The sequence below is a fragment of the Bipolaris victoriae genome (assembly GCF_000527765.1).
Source record: "Bipolaris victoriae FI3 unplaced genomic scaffold scaffold_12, whole genome shotgun sequence".
Classification (NCBI taxonomy): Eukaryota; Fungi; Ascomycota; class Dothideomycetes; order Pleosporales; family Pleosporaceae; genus Bipolaris; species Bipolaris victoriae.
In genome coordinates, this window is record NW_014575380.1 from 85,137 (window position 1) to 97,790 (window position 12,654).

A 12,654-nucleotide genomic window follows, 5' to 3' on the forward strand; every position below is an offset into this window, starting at 1 on the left:
GGGGATTACGGTTTTTACGGGTGCTGCTGAACCCAAGATTAAGGTTTTAATGGGCGCAAACCCCCGCGCTTGCCCCCTTATTTAAGGACTAATGAGTTTAGCGGAAGGGAGGGGGGGGAGGAGACTGACAAGGGCTAACCTGTCAATTGTTATGGTTAAGGAATTTGTGTATATAGCGATTACAGACTAAAACTACGTTGTAACGAGAAGGGCACAGAGCAAACTACCTTATGCGCTTCGAACGCCGTATTTCCCCTCAGGAAATAGATGAAAAAAAAAGAAGAAGAAAGCAAGAACCAAACTACCCCGCAATGCATACATTTCATAAGAGCGTAGAACCTATGCATGATGAACAAAAGAGACCATCTGCATCTTCCAAAAAAAACAAGCCATGGATATCAATATTCCGGTGGCGCCCAAGGAAAAACGACTCCTCCACCAAGGGTATACATATATCTCTCTCCACACCCTCCTTCGTCTTCCAAAACCACACACCTACACTTTGCATTTTAAGAAAGATGGAAAGCGCCCTGGCCTTCGCGGATGGCAACGCTGAGCTTTTCTCGCAGTATTTCGACGCTGCTGTAGTCTGGCATCTTGAGATAGTTAACACACGTCATGACAGACGGGAGATAGTCGTCAGATGTGAATGGTGGCTCGCTGGGCTTGCAAACAACTGTAAACATTGGTGTGAGAGCTTTGAAGCCTGCGAAAAGGTTAACATGATTGTTATTTTGTGGGATGATTAGATGGATCCTACCTCCAATTGGAAGCTTGGGGCTACCAGTGATGAACTGCAAAAAGTCTCGACGCTCTTGTGCATTGAACTGGCTCATTGTAGACAATAGATTGCGCACGCTCTTGCTGTCGAGATTGTAGCCGTGGTCTGCCTTGATCGAGTCCACCAATGCTAGAGTATTGTTAGCACAATCGTACAATGTAAAGAGAGTCTGAACTTACTTTCGAGAGACCAATCCTCATCGGTCCTGCCGAAAAGCATGACCAGCTCGTCTGGAGTAAAGGCCTTGAGTGCAGAATACGGGAACACCTCCGTGAAGCCCTCACGGAAAGCGTTCGCCTGGCGCTCGACACCGGAGCCCAAAGTGAAATCTATAACCTTGTCGACATATAAGTCGACATTTTCAATCGTGACTGCTGTATTTGCGCCGTTTTCGATGAGTTCGATTGAATCATAGCCGGGCAGAGTGAAGTCGAGTGCTAGATCCTCTACAGTACAGTCATGTATGACAATTTCTTGGAGAGCTACTGCCTTTTCTTCTGGACTCAAATCGCTGTCCTCGACCTTCTTCTTAGCGTCGGCAAATTGCTTGAGCAGTAACAGCGATGAGGCCAGGCCCTCATCGACAGTCTTGATGGCCCCAAGAGATGGCACAACGGCTGTGCTAGAACCGTCACTGATGCGGAAGAATGTTGGATTGAAGGAAATGTCGATGATACGAGAGTCCAACATGGAACGGGCAACGAATTTGCCTAGGACCTTGAACAATTCGAGGCGCTTCTCGCCATTCTCGCTGTTCGCCTCTTCTTCGCTCATCGGTGCAGGGTACAGTCCTCGCTTGCCAAAAGCGTATTCGTCGCTGTCGTTTGATTCATTCTCTCGCCAGAGCTTGAGCTTCTTCTTGGAGAATTCCCGAGAAACAGTTGAGTAGAACTCGAGAGTTGGTCCCAAGCCAGTTCCGACTTCTTCGAAGTATTCAACTTCTAATACACTGGCAGAGTGTCCGTATAGCTGCATGACCTTCATCGCAGACTCGAGGATTCGAGATCGTGATATGCGGACCTTTTGGCGCTGGAGTCTGCCCAGGAAAGGTCGCTCATCCCGGTGTCGGTCGCCTCGTGAATCGCTTGTGGGTTGCGAATTCTGCCATCGCGTCATTGATCGGGAGTAACCAAACGAGGTAGACTGCAGGAAGAGGTGGCGAGTCTCGAATGGGAATAAGAACGGGTAAAAGCGGGCTAGATCCTCACTCCAACTAGGGAGGCAGTTGCTAGCTACGATGAGAGGCTCCTCAAGTTGACGGTTGAGCTTCGCAGTAAGCTTCGTATTGACAAACTGCGAAAGCGGCTCCGCATTGAGTTTGATCTGCTCCTTGTTCGCCAGGAGAATGTCGTCGAGATGAGAATTCAATCCGTGAAGTATGCTGAGCAGCCTGAGAATACCAGATGTCACAGGATGCTCATCCAATGAAGCTGGCATACCTGAAGCGTCGGACTTTGACTCTGGAGGCGGTGTCAGAGAGCTCGATTCGCTCGGTGGCGGACCCTGCACCCGCTTGAACTTGATTGTATGAATGCCATTCCATACTGAGCGCAATGGGCCATCTAATGGTTGAGATCGCGTGAAGTGTACAGCACGGTAGATGGTGGTCTCGTTCGAGAGTGGCTGGTCATTCACACTGAATTCAATATGCCAGTCTTGGGGAGTGGACTGAACAGCGGCAGCATAGGAAAGAGCGCTCGCCGCTCCTCCCAGGGTCTGGCGCATAGCCGAACTCTGCAACAGTGCAGACAATCGTGAAGCAGGAGTCCTGGCCTCTGAAGGTGGCTTCGCCATTGGTGTGCCCTGAACAGGTGTTGCAATCCTCGTACCATCTTCCTGGTGAGCCGTGGCTTTGCCTGTTGATGCGACTTCGACGCTTACGGCAGATGGATCCGGCATATCCTCGTCGAGGTCTTCCTCTAGATCATCCACTATGGCATTCAAGGCACTATCTTCATCCACAGATTCGGGGTCAGAGAGCTGAGATTCATCGGCACATTCGACAGGGTCCTGGCCGCTATTCGAACGAGGCATGGCTGGAGGCGGGGGCGGTGGTGGTAGCGGAGGGTTCTGCTGCTGACGTCTGCTCGACCGCCGTGTCTTCTCACGTGTAGCGGAGCTAGGCCCTGGTTGGGGCGAATCTGGTGGATCTGGTTTGGAATGTGATGGCTTCTTTGGAGCACGACTCGCTGGATCAGATGGTGTTCGAGGGGGTGGAGGCGCCCGACCTTCAGCAAGAGCTTGGGCGTACATGGCTTCGAACTGATCGCGAGCGAATTGGTCTCTAGGCTGAGCCGGTCGAGGACGGTCTGCGAGGCTGATACGAGGACGGAGGTAGTCATCCAAGGCTTTGAACGTTGCAATGGCGTGAATTGACACCATGATGTTGCGGTATGTCTTGGGAATACCCGAATCGTCATCAGCGACGAGCTTGAGCCGAAGTTGCTTAGCCAACATGGAGGTCGCGCTTCCTCGACTGTCATACATATTCTGATGCACAGTGATGACATCGAAATGCTCGGACCTACTCAGGAGATCTTGAAGCTTGTGTACCAAGACACTGAATGGTGTTGCAGGAGACGCGGTGCTGGCAGTCTTGATTTTGCTCTGGCTGCTACCACCCATAAAAGCCTCTAGGAAGATTGGTCGAGGATCGATATGCTTTGAAGACATTGGCTTTGAGAAGACTTCCAATAGCACATCGACAATCTTGGACGACTTGAGCTCGTAACTAGTTATACTTTCAAGCGCATCGCCCTCAAAGTAAGATGCCAACCGGGTGAACAGGTTCATGAAGTCGCTTGCAGTGCCCTTGCAACCACAAGCCTTGATTTCGTTGGCAAGCGTCTTCAGATCTTCCAACACTGCAATTGCTCTGTCGCGTGTGGGCTTGTCGCTATCCCTTTCGTGCGTCTCGATGAACTTCTTGGCGCGAAGGGTGATTATGTCTTCAACGTTGGGCATCGGTGGTGGTTCACGCTGATCGTCAGAGGACGAGGAAGAATCGGATTCATCGTCATCATCTCGGTTTTGGCTGCTCGCGTTTGGATCGTCGTCAAGGTCTACCTCGTCTCCTTCGTCATCAGAATGCATTTCCATGTCGACTCCATCATTCGGGTTGCCAGTTTCTGACTCGGCTTCTGGTTCGGCAGAAGAAGCAGTACTATCACCTGAAGCTGTCACATTAGCTCCCAGAGTAGACTTTGACTCTTTGGCCCGAGTGTCCAGTGTCTTACACGGACGATTTGCAAGTTGTTGGATTTCTGAAATGACACCTTCGCGGTAGAATTGATAGCGGTATATCGACTCGAGACGCTTGAGCAGCAGTTCGGCGGCTTGCAGAGCGTATGTGACTAGAGATGGGTGGTCTTGTTGAGTGAAAATCGACGCCAAATGCGAAGCATACGGTACTGGTCGCAGAGCCTCCTCGAGAATATCGATGTCGAGGTTGGACAACATCTTGAGATGAGCAGTAAGTACTTTTTGTCGAACGCTGAGGTTCACAGTACTGGAGTAGGCATCGGTCAGGGTGGGCAGAAGAATGACTGCGAAGCGCTTAACCTCGGCCTTGCACCCCTCAAGCAGCTGTATACGCTTTTCATTCATAGTCTTCTTGTTCGATGAAGAAAGGGGGAGAATGTCGTCACCGGGATAGCCAGCGTCGAAGAGGTCGTCGAGGTACGACAAGCCTTGCTGAGGAACATCGGGCAGAAGCTCGCAAATGACGTTAAGAGTCTCAAAGACCTGATCCTTGGGCCTATGGATAAGAGCTTGCATGATAACTACAGAGTCAATCTTGGCCGCAACGTCCTCTGTGCCCGTTGGAGGAGAGACGCCGGTGAGAATCTGATACAGAGTGTCCACAACATTCATCTTGAGCAACTCTGCAGATAGACGCGGGCTGGCTTTGGCGGTATACGCAAGAACCTGGAGGAACATGGTGTGGATGTTGGCCCCAATCATATTGGTGGTGCCTGGTAGAAGGAGCCGTAGAATGGCCTTTAGAAGGCCTGGGCTGACGAGTTCTTCAAGTTTACTCTCGTGCTGCTTGAAGCTTTGAACAATGCGAGATACGCAGATGCAGCCCTGCTCAACAACCTTTTGGTCGTTGTTGTTCAGGATGTTCTCTAGTATAGGCATGACGTCGCGCACGACTGGGAATGAATCTTCTGGGATATTGCGGCAGCAATTGGCAGCAGTCGTGACGGCTGTTCGCTGTGTGCTGGTGGCGAAGAAATCGAGAAATGTGAGACAGGCAGTAAGACCACCCTCACGCACAATAACTCCAGGAAATTCGATGGAGATCTTCTCCAATGTGCTCAAGCATTGTTCAGCCAGGTCAATGAAATTGATTTCGAGTAGCTTGGAGCAGAGGACGGGGACTGCACCACCGTAGACGACGTTGGCGGTAGCTTGGGGGAGTGCCTCCATCAAATTGGCGAGGCAGCGGCAGGCGAGCAACATGATTTCTGGATTCTCTTCCATTGTAAACTCATTGGGCTGCATAAGCTTTACAAGCTCCTTGACATATGCGTCGGGAGAAAAGTGGCCAGCCAAATTGTCTTCGGTAGAGATGAGGAGTACTTCGGAAAGCTCGTTGAGAGCCGTCAGTTGTACCGTATCGTCATGCGAACGCAATTGCTCCAGGATGCCACGCAGGCGCTGTGTGGTGCCCGCCATGATGCCTGTCAGCTGCCTAAGAGCAGAAAGGCTGTGGGGGTTGCGTCCAAGAAAGCCGCCAGTGAAGGGGTCGTCGTCGTCATCATCGTCATCATCGTCTTCTTGATCGTAGCGCTCCCCGTGTTCGTCAGCATGCTCATCGTCGCTGCTATGCTCATCGCCCGATTGACGGGCATCCTCTTCAGCGTTTACTGGAGGGGCGTCTTCCATGGTGGTATCGGTTTCCATCTTGTTGGACCTTCGGGAGCTTCGGCGGGATGTGGATGGCGTGTCAGGGTCGGGGTCGGTGTGGGAGGAAGGCTTGGGTTGCCGCCGAGAGCTATCAGGGCCGCTCTTGCGGCCGCCTCTGGTGCGTCTCGAGGGTTGTGGCGTCGACTTCTCGTCGATGGGATCTGATGGTGGGCTATTGGCAGTCAGCGCATACTCGTGGGTATCATAAGCGCTTGGCACAGACCCAGAAGAAGACATTGCGGCGGCGGCTTTGCCCTTTGCTTTGTTGGAGCGGGTTTTGGGCTGCTGGGGTGGGTCCTGCAGGTCAATCTTGGGGCGCTTGTTGCGGGCGGAACGGGCAGGCGGAGCGTCTGTGGTGTCGGGCTGCTCGGGGCTCTGGTCGTCGCGCGCAGCAGACTTCCTCTTACGAGCTGTTGGGGGCGGTGGTAGGGCTGGCTGAGGGGGTAGTGCAGGCAGCGAGTTGGGTGTACTGTTTGTGTGGGAATTGCCTGATTGGCGCCTTTGCGAGCGAGTGACTCTGGACGACATGAGAATCTGACTTTAGGCTTGTGCAATCGAGACGTGCTCGGACAGGGTGGCGCCGGTGGGATGCAGCAAGTTGCGTATCGGCAAAGCACAATGAGACGAGGCTGAAGCGCCCGCAGCAGGAGATGAAGGTGGATGGTGAAAGTGGAGAAGAGCTGGGAGGGCCCCGGGTCGAGCAAAGCGAACGGTATTTACCTTTGACGAGGTCCTCTGGATGCCATCAAGAACGCGCCATGAGGCGGGTGCTCGAGCGAGTGCGGTGAGTGCAAACACACAAGGGCACGGGTTGGCGGGGTGAAGGGGAGTGGCAGAAGGGGTCCAGCGAGAGCAGGTGAGCAGATGCTCTAGTGGGATGGTGATGGGTATAGAAAGAGATGTGGTAATGCTGCAATGAGTGCTGCGAAGGCTTGAGGTTCCATATCCTCCATGCCAGGTCGGCGGAGCTAGTTACGTGACCTGACTAGCGGCCGCCGTTATCGATAGCGACCCGGCCACCTGCCTGCACTGCACTCTACTGTACTGTGACTGCACTGGCTGTGTTGGGTTGGGACGGCGCTGCCAGTGCTTGCTTTTGCAGTTGTCGCTATATGAATTCTTTTTGTTGTTTCCCCATACCATTTTCCCATGAAACTCAAGCAATTTCCCTTCCTCTGCCTTTCTCTCTCTCTCTCGCCTCTGCCATAAGCCCAGCCGCAACTGCCTTTGTGCGGGTCGTGCGCATACATTCACTCATTCATCCCCGCCATCGGGATACTGTCTGTCCTCCCTCCTGACTACGTAGCCCGCTCGCACGCGGCGGGACAAGAATACTACAAGCGTTATCGTTGAGTCAGGCCAAGGCTCCAGGTCCAATCCGACATGGCGTGCTCTTCCACGGCCGGGTTGCAGCCAGCAGCCAGCAGCCAGCAGCTAGATCAGGCTGCTTGTTCAGCATTCCCACTGCTACGGTCCGTCTGTGCCTGCTGATTCCGCGACAAGCCACAGTGCTTGTGGGGTCGCCCAAATGCCGACATCGCTCACGTGAAGCACTCCCACATGACTAAGCACGCGGTACACTGTACATATTGCCAGGAATGTAGTACATATAGCCATGTATCTGCAGCATAGGATGCAGACGTGGGCTGCATGTCGGCGCATGCTTGGGGGGGGGCGCGAAAAAAAAAGTGTTTCATGCACCGTGGGCCATACAAGTAGTTCGCAGCCACGGGGTCCACGGCCAGATCGGCGGTGGCAGTGGCACGGATAGAGTAATTGCGAGCGCAAATGCAAAAGACATCGATAGCCCCGCCGCCCGCCCGCCCGCGCGAAACAGAGTCTCAACCGCTGCCGCCTGGCCTGTCCGAGGATACAACATGGCTGCTCCTGATCTTCATCCGCTCTCGCCCGCTTCCACGCCCCCATTACTCCCACAAGATCCACCTTTTTCCCAAACTCAAACACGCTCGCATCCGCCTCCCCAAACCGCCCTCGGTTTCGCCCCACGCTTGCACTTTGCGACCCTCGGGTCTCGCCTCAACAGCCCCGCGTCATAACAGACCCCTACCCGCGTGCTTCTCACTACCGCCTAGCCCGCCGGTAGGCTACCGGACAACCCCGTTCATCCCAGCATTCGTAAGCCTTTCACTCATAAATGTCTCTTCCCCACCGCCAATTGACCCTTCTCCTCAGTCCAAACTCCCAAACAAGTCCCGACCCCTCGCCGCAACCACACGCCCTTGCCCCCCGCACGCTCGGCCACTGATCCGGCCGCCTCACAAATCGCGACCATGGCCTCGACTACTAATCGCGATATCTTGCTCGACGCCGGAGTGCCCAACGCCGAAGCCATGTCGCTCGACAACTACACGTTTCCCAAGGAGAGGCTGAAGAAGACCCTTTCCAACCCTAACAAGCAGCCGCTAGTGCTAGTATCATGTGGCTCCTTCTCCCCGCCAACCAATCTCCATCTGCGCATGTTCGAAGAAGCGGCTGATTACTGCGAATTTGAAACCGATTTTGAAGTCGTCGGCGGCTTCTTCAGTCCCGTCGGTGATGCATACAAGAAGGCCGGCCTGGCCTCTGCACAGCACAGAATCAACATGACCAGGATTGCTGTCAAAGACAGCTCGACCTGGATCGGTGTTGACCCTTGGGAGCCGCTGCACAAGGAATACCTCCCCACCGTCAAGGTCCTTGACCACTTTGACTATGAGCTCAACGAAGTCATGGGAGGCATCACGACTGAAAGTGGCGAGAAGCGCCGCATCCATGTCGCCTTGCTCGCCGGTGCTGACCTAATCCAGACCATGAGCACCCCGGGACTGTGGGCTCGTGAGGATCTGAGCAGGATCTTGGGCCACTATGGCGCTTTTATCCTCGAACGCAGCGGCACAGATATTGGTAGGTCATTCCCAGCTCGCTTGTCTTGCAAATTCTGACTCAAAGCCAAACAGACGATGCCCTTGTTCAACTACAGCAGTGGAGACACAACATCCGCGTCATCCCGCAACTCATCCAGAACGATGTCTCATCGACCAAGATCCGCTTGTTCCGCAAGCGCGGTAAGAGCATCCGTTACTACATTCCAGACAAGGTGGTCGACTACATCTACGAGCATGGCCTCTACAGCGATGATGACAAGAAGACTGCCGACAAGGGCAAAGCGCCCGCCGCTGCGGATGCTGCTGGTTCCTCACAGGGCGTGACTGCTTCGTGAGCGTCTACCTCCGATCCACGATCTTTTTTTTTTGATACGTCCCACGCAGCGAGAGCTGCCATCCACTTCCTCTTCCGAAAGGACTGCCGCGCTGTATGCTGCCATGAACGCCGGTTGGCTACTTCGTATTGCGCAGCGCACCGGCTTATCAGTTCTATACAAGAAGTGCCATCGTTGCACCGTCACTACCACCCGTCGACCAACTTGCTAGAGAGGCACGGGTGTGCCTTCGCGGGCTTTATTGGCGGATAGGAAAAAGACGTATCCGCCATGGCGCATTTCTTTTGTATTTTTCACGCTATGATACCACACACACATACATATACATACATACATACATACTCAATACACTATGATGATTTTTACACACGGCTTAGTGGGGGTCCAGGGGTCGCTCCCACGTGCTGTGATGTCATGTTGGAGAGGTGGACGGGTGGCTGAGCGGATCTACCTGCCCTGTCCTGTTGATGCAGGGCCTGGTCGTCTTTTGTACCCGACAAGATGCACGCTCCAGCGGTGTGCGGCACTTGTCGAATGACGTATTGTCGTGGCTCAGAGGGCTGTCTGCACGGCTTAGGTTTTGACCGCTTGCGTTCTAGACTGGTTGGCACGCATGCAACTTTGTTAGGGACACGGCAGCACAATAAGATGTGTGCTAGCAGGAGAGACCGAGTACGAGCTGACGAATGTGCAACCGCAGCATGTCTGCTTTGTTGACGCCGCACAACAAATCACATCGTAAACTTGGTCTGAATCAAAGTTTGCCGCGCTTCCAAGATGGCATTCCAAGCAGTTTCCACGGCCCAGCGGCTCGGCCACGTCAGGTAAGCCATCAACACCAATCACCCCAGCAACCACCTTAACATCCCAGCAAGCTTGAATTCCTGCATGTGGCCAGCCGCCATTGTACATATTCGCTACCATTGCGCAGGCCCCTGATAGTTTGAGAACCAGTTTGAGTCCTTCACTCGTGTCGTGATTTCCCCGTCTCGGCGTATTTCTTTTTTTGTCATGTTCAAGCTTGTATGAAGTGCTTTGCAACCCCCACGATCCTACACCGCGCTTTCGCATTCCCAACCCACAGGAGCTGCTTGCAGCCAACAACTCTCCTCCAATGAGTGACCGCGACCGCGACCCCTCGCGCAGACGGCCCCATGGCGACGAGCGAAGACGACGCAGAGAATCGCACGGCGATGTAGATCCTGAAAGACGCAAACGGAGAGAGTCACAGGGCGAGCGCGCAGCACAAGATGCAGAGGGGCGGCGAAGAAAAGGCCACCGAGCTACCGACTCCCAAGGCGACGTGCTACCACGGCCTCAGCGCCGCTCAAGACAACAGAGCGATACCGAATACGAGTCGTCAGCTCCCCGTAAAGCGCGGGGCTCGCGACGCAACTCCAAGACGGATGGAAGCGGCAGCGGCAGCCGAGGCTCTGCGCCCTTGAGCTTGGATGCTCTCGCAAAGCTCGACAAGACCAATGCCAAAAAGTCGAGTGGCTGGGGAACCTACGACTATGATGAGGACTACTTGAAGGAAGTCCGAAGAAAGGAGAAAAAACTCGAACAGGAGAGGTTAAAGGAGGAGCGTGCAGAAAAGAGAAGGGAGCAGAAAGAGGAAGAGGCCAGGCGACGCGCTGCCGAGAGCGATGCCGCCATCCACGAAGAAAAGGCAAGAAAGCGGCGCGAAGAGCGACGGAAAGCAGCTGAGCTGAAGGCCAGTCAGACCGAGGACGAGCTCGACCGGAAGCGGGGTTCCCGCACTGATGACGAGAGAGAGGAGCGGAGACGACGACGTGAATCCAAGTACACTGCCTCGGAAGCTGAAGAGAGAAGGGATCGAAGGAGGCAGGAGAAGCAGCACAGGACCGAGCAGAAAAAGCGGCGTGTCGTCAGTGGTCCATTGGCAGAAGAGGGAGGCATTGATGACGATTCAGAATACCGCTACATGATGGAGAAGCGTGGAGGCGGTGCGCCGACAGTCTACTCTGAGGAGGAGCTCGCAAGGAAGAAGAAGCGGAAGCGCATACTGATCGGCGTACTGTCTGTCATACTTTTGCTGGCCATCATCATACCCGTGGGGGTAGTCCTTTCTGGCAAGAGCAGTAGCCCCACCAACACAGGAAGCGGATCCGCAGCTGGCTCGTCATCTGGGCCATCCACCAGCAACCTCGCTGGCAAAGATCGAAACAGCGTGCCTGAACAGGATCGGGGTGGTATACTGGACCCGTGGTCCTGGCTAGATACTCAAGACTTCAATGTCACCTACACGAATGAACTTGTAGGAGGTCTCCCCATTATCGGACTCAATTCGACATGGAACGACGACGTTCAAGCCAACCCATCCGTACCAAAGCTGTCGGACAAGTTCGAATATGGCAAGATGCCGATTCGCGGCGTCAACGTTGGTGGATGGCTTAACCTCGAGCCTTTTATCACACCATCCTTCTTTTCGCAGTTTGGATCAAAGGATAATGTAGTGGACGAATGGACGTTTCTTAGTAAGCTGGGGCCCGGCAAAGCCAAATCGACACTGGAGAAGCACTACGCTACCTTTATCACCAAACAGACGTTTGCTGAGATCCGAGCAGCTGGCATGGACCATGTCCGTTTTCCGTTCGGTTACTGGATGGTCCAAACCTACGATGACGATGTATACGTACCGCAGGTGTCATGGCGTTACCTCCTCCGCGGCATTGAATACTGCCGACAAAACGGCCTTCGCGTAAACCTCGATCTCCACGGCGCGCCCGGCAGTCAGAACGGATGGAATCATTCTGGCCGTCAGGGCGCGATCGGCTGGCTCAACGGCACCGATGGCGACAAAAATGGCGAACGCAGTCTGGAAGTCCACCACAAGCTCTCCGTCTTCTTCGCCCAAGAGCGCTACAAGAATCTCGTAACAATGTACGGTCTCGTCAACGAGCCCCGCATGGTCGAACTCGACACACAAAAAGTCCTCGCCTGGACGCAAAAAGCCATTGACCAAATCCGCGCCGACGGCATAACCGCCATCATCATCTTCGGCGACGGCTTCATGGGCCTCGACAACTGGCAAGGCAAACTCCAAGGCAACAAAGACCTCCTCCTCGACGTCCACCAATACGTCATTTTCAACACCGACCAGCTCAAACTCAAACACCGCGACAAGCTCAACTTCGCCTGCGAGGGCTGGACCCAGCAATCCAAACGCAGCATGAACACAAAGACGGGTTTCGGCCCCACAATGTGCGGCGAGTGGTCCCAAGCAGACACAGATTGCACACAATACATCAACAACGTAGGCACCGGTTCCCGCTGGGAAGGCACCCTCCAACCCACGGACAAAACCAGCGCAGTCCTCGCTCCCCAATGCCCTTTACAATCCTCCGAATGCTCGTGCAAACAAGCAAACGCAGACCCTTCTTCTTACTCTTCCGAATACAAAAAATGGCTCTACCAGTTCGCCATTGGCCAAATGGATGCTTTCGAAGCGGGCTGGGGCTGGTTCTACTGGACTTGGGAGACGGAAAGTAGTACACAGTGGAGTTATCGCCGTGGACGCGAGGCCGGTATCTTGCCCGATAAGGCGTATGATCGTGATTGGAAGTGTCCTGGTGGTGGAGTTCAGAATTTGGATTCTTTTGATGGGTTGGCGGAGAATTATCGGCGGGGGGTGGGGGTTAATGGGAGTGTTGAGGCGTGGTAAGTGAGAGGAGTTTTTCTTCTTCTTCTTCTTCTTCGTCTTTTTTTTTTGGGGGGGGGG

At 54.0% G+C, this 12,654-nt stretch overlaps 3 protein-coding genes across 3 annotated transcripts; 2 read left to right on the forward strand and 1 right to left on the reverse strand.

Annotated features, from left to right (window-relative positions):
- Positions 1–509: 509 nt before the first annotated feature.
- COCVIDRAFT_34554 (hypothetical protein) lies at positions 510–6,438 on the reverse strand (the record flags this gene model as incomplete). Its single annotated transcript, XM_014704843.1, has 5 exons — positions 510–706; positions 761–910; positions 961–5,864; positions 5,910–6,209; positions 6,413–6,438. The coding sequence occupies 5 exons, from the start codon at positions 6,436–6,438 to the stop codon at positions 510–512; spliced, it is 5,577 nt and encodes a 1,858-aa protein (XP_014560329.1).
- Positions 6,439–7,983: 1,545 nt separating this feature from the next.
- On the forward strand, positions 7,984–8,912 carry COCVIDRAFT_89568 (hypothetical protein; the record flags this gene model as incomplete). Its single annotated transcript, XM_014704844.1, has 2 exons — positions 7,984–8,596; positions 8,650–8,912. 2 exons carry the CDS (start codon positions 7,984–7,986, stop codon positions 8,910–8,912), a joined length of 876 nt encoding a protein of 291 aa, XP_014560330.1.
- Positions 8,913–10,026: 1,114 nt separating this feature from the next.
- On the forward strand, positions 10,027–12,597 carry COCVIDRAFT_23469 (glycoside hydrolase family 5 protein; the record flags this gene model as incomplete). Its single annotated transcript, XM_014704800.1, has 1 exon — positions 10,027–12,597. One exon carries the CDS (start codon positions 10,027–10,029, stop codon positions 12,595–12,597), a length of 2,571 nt encoding a protein of 856 aa, XP_014560286.1.
- Between the last annotated feature and the right edge of the window lie 57 nt (positions 12,598–12,654).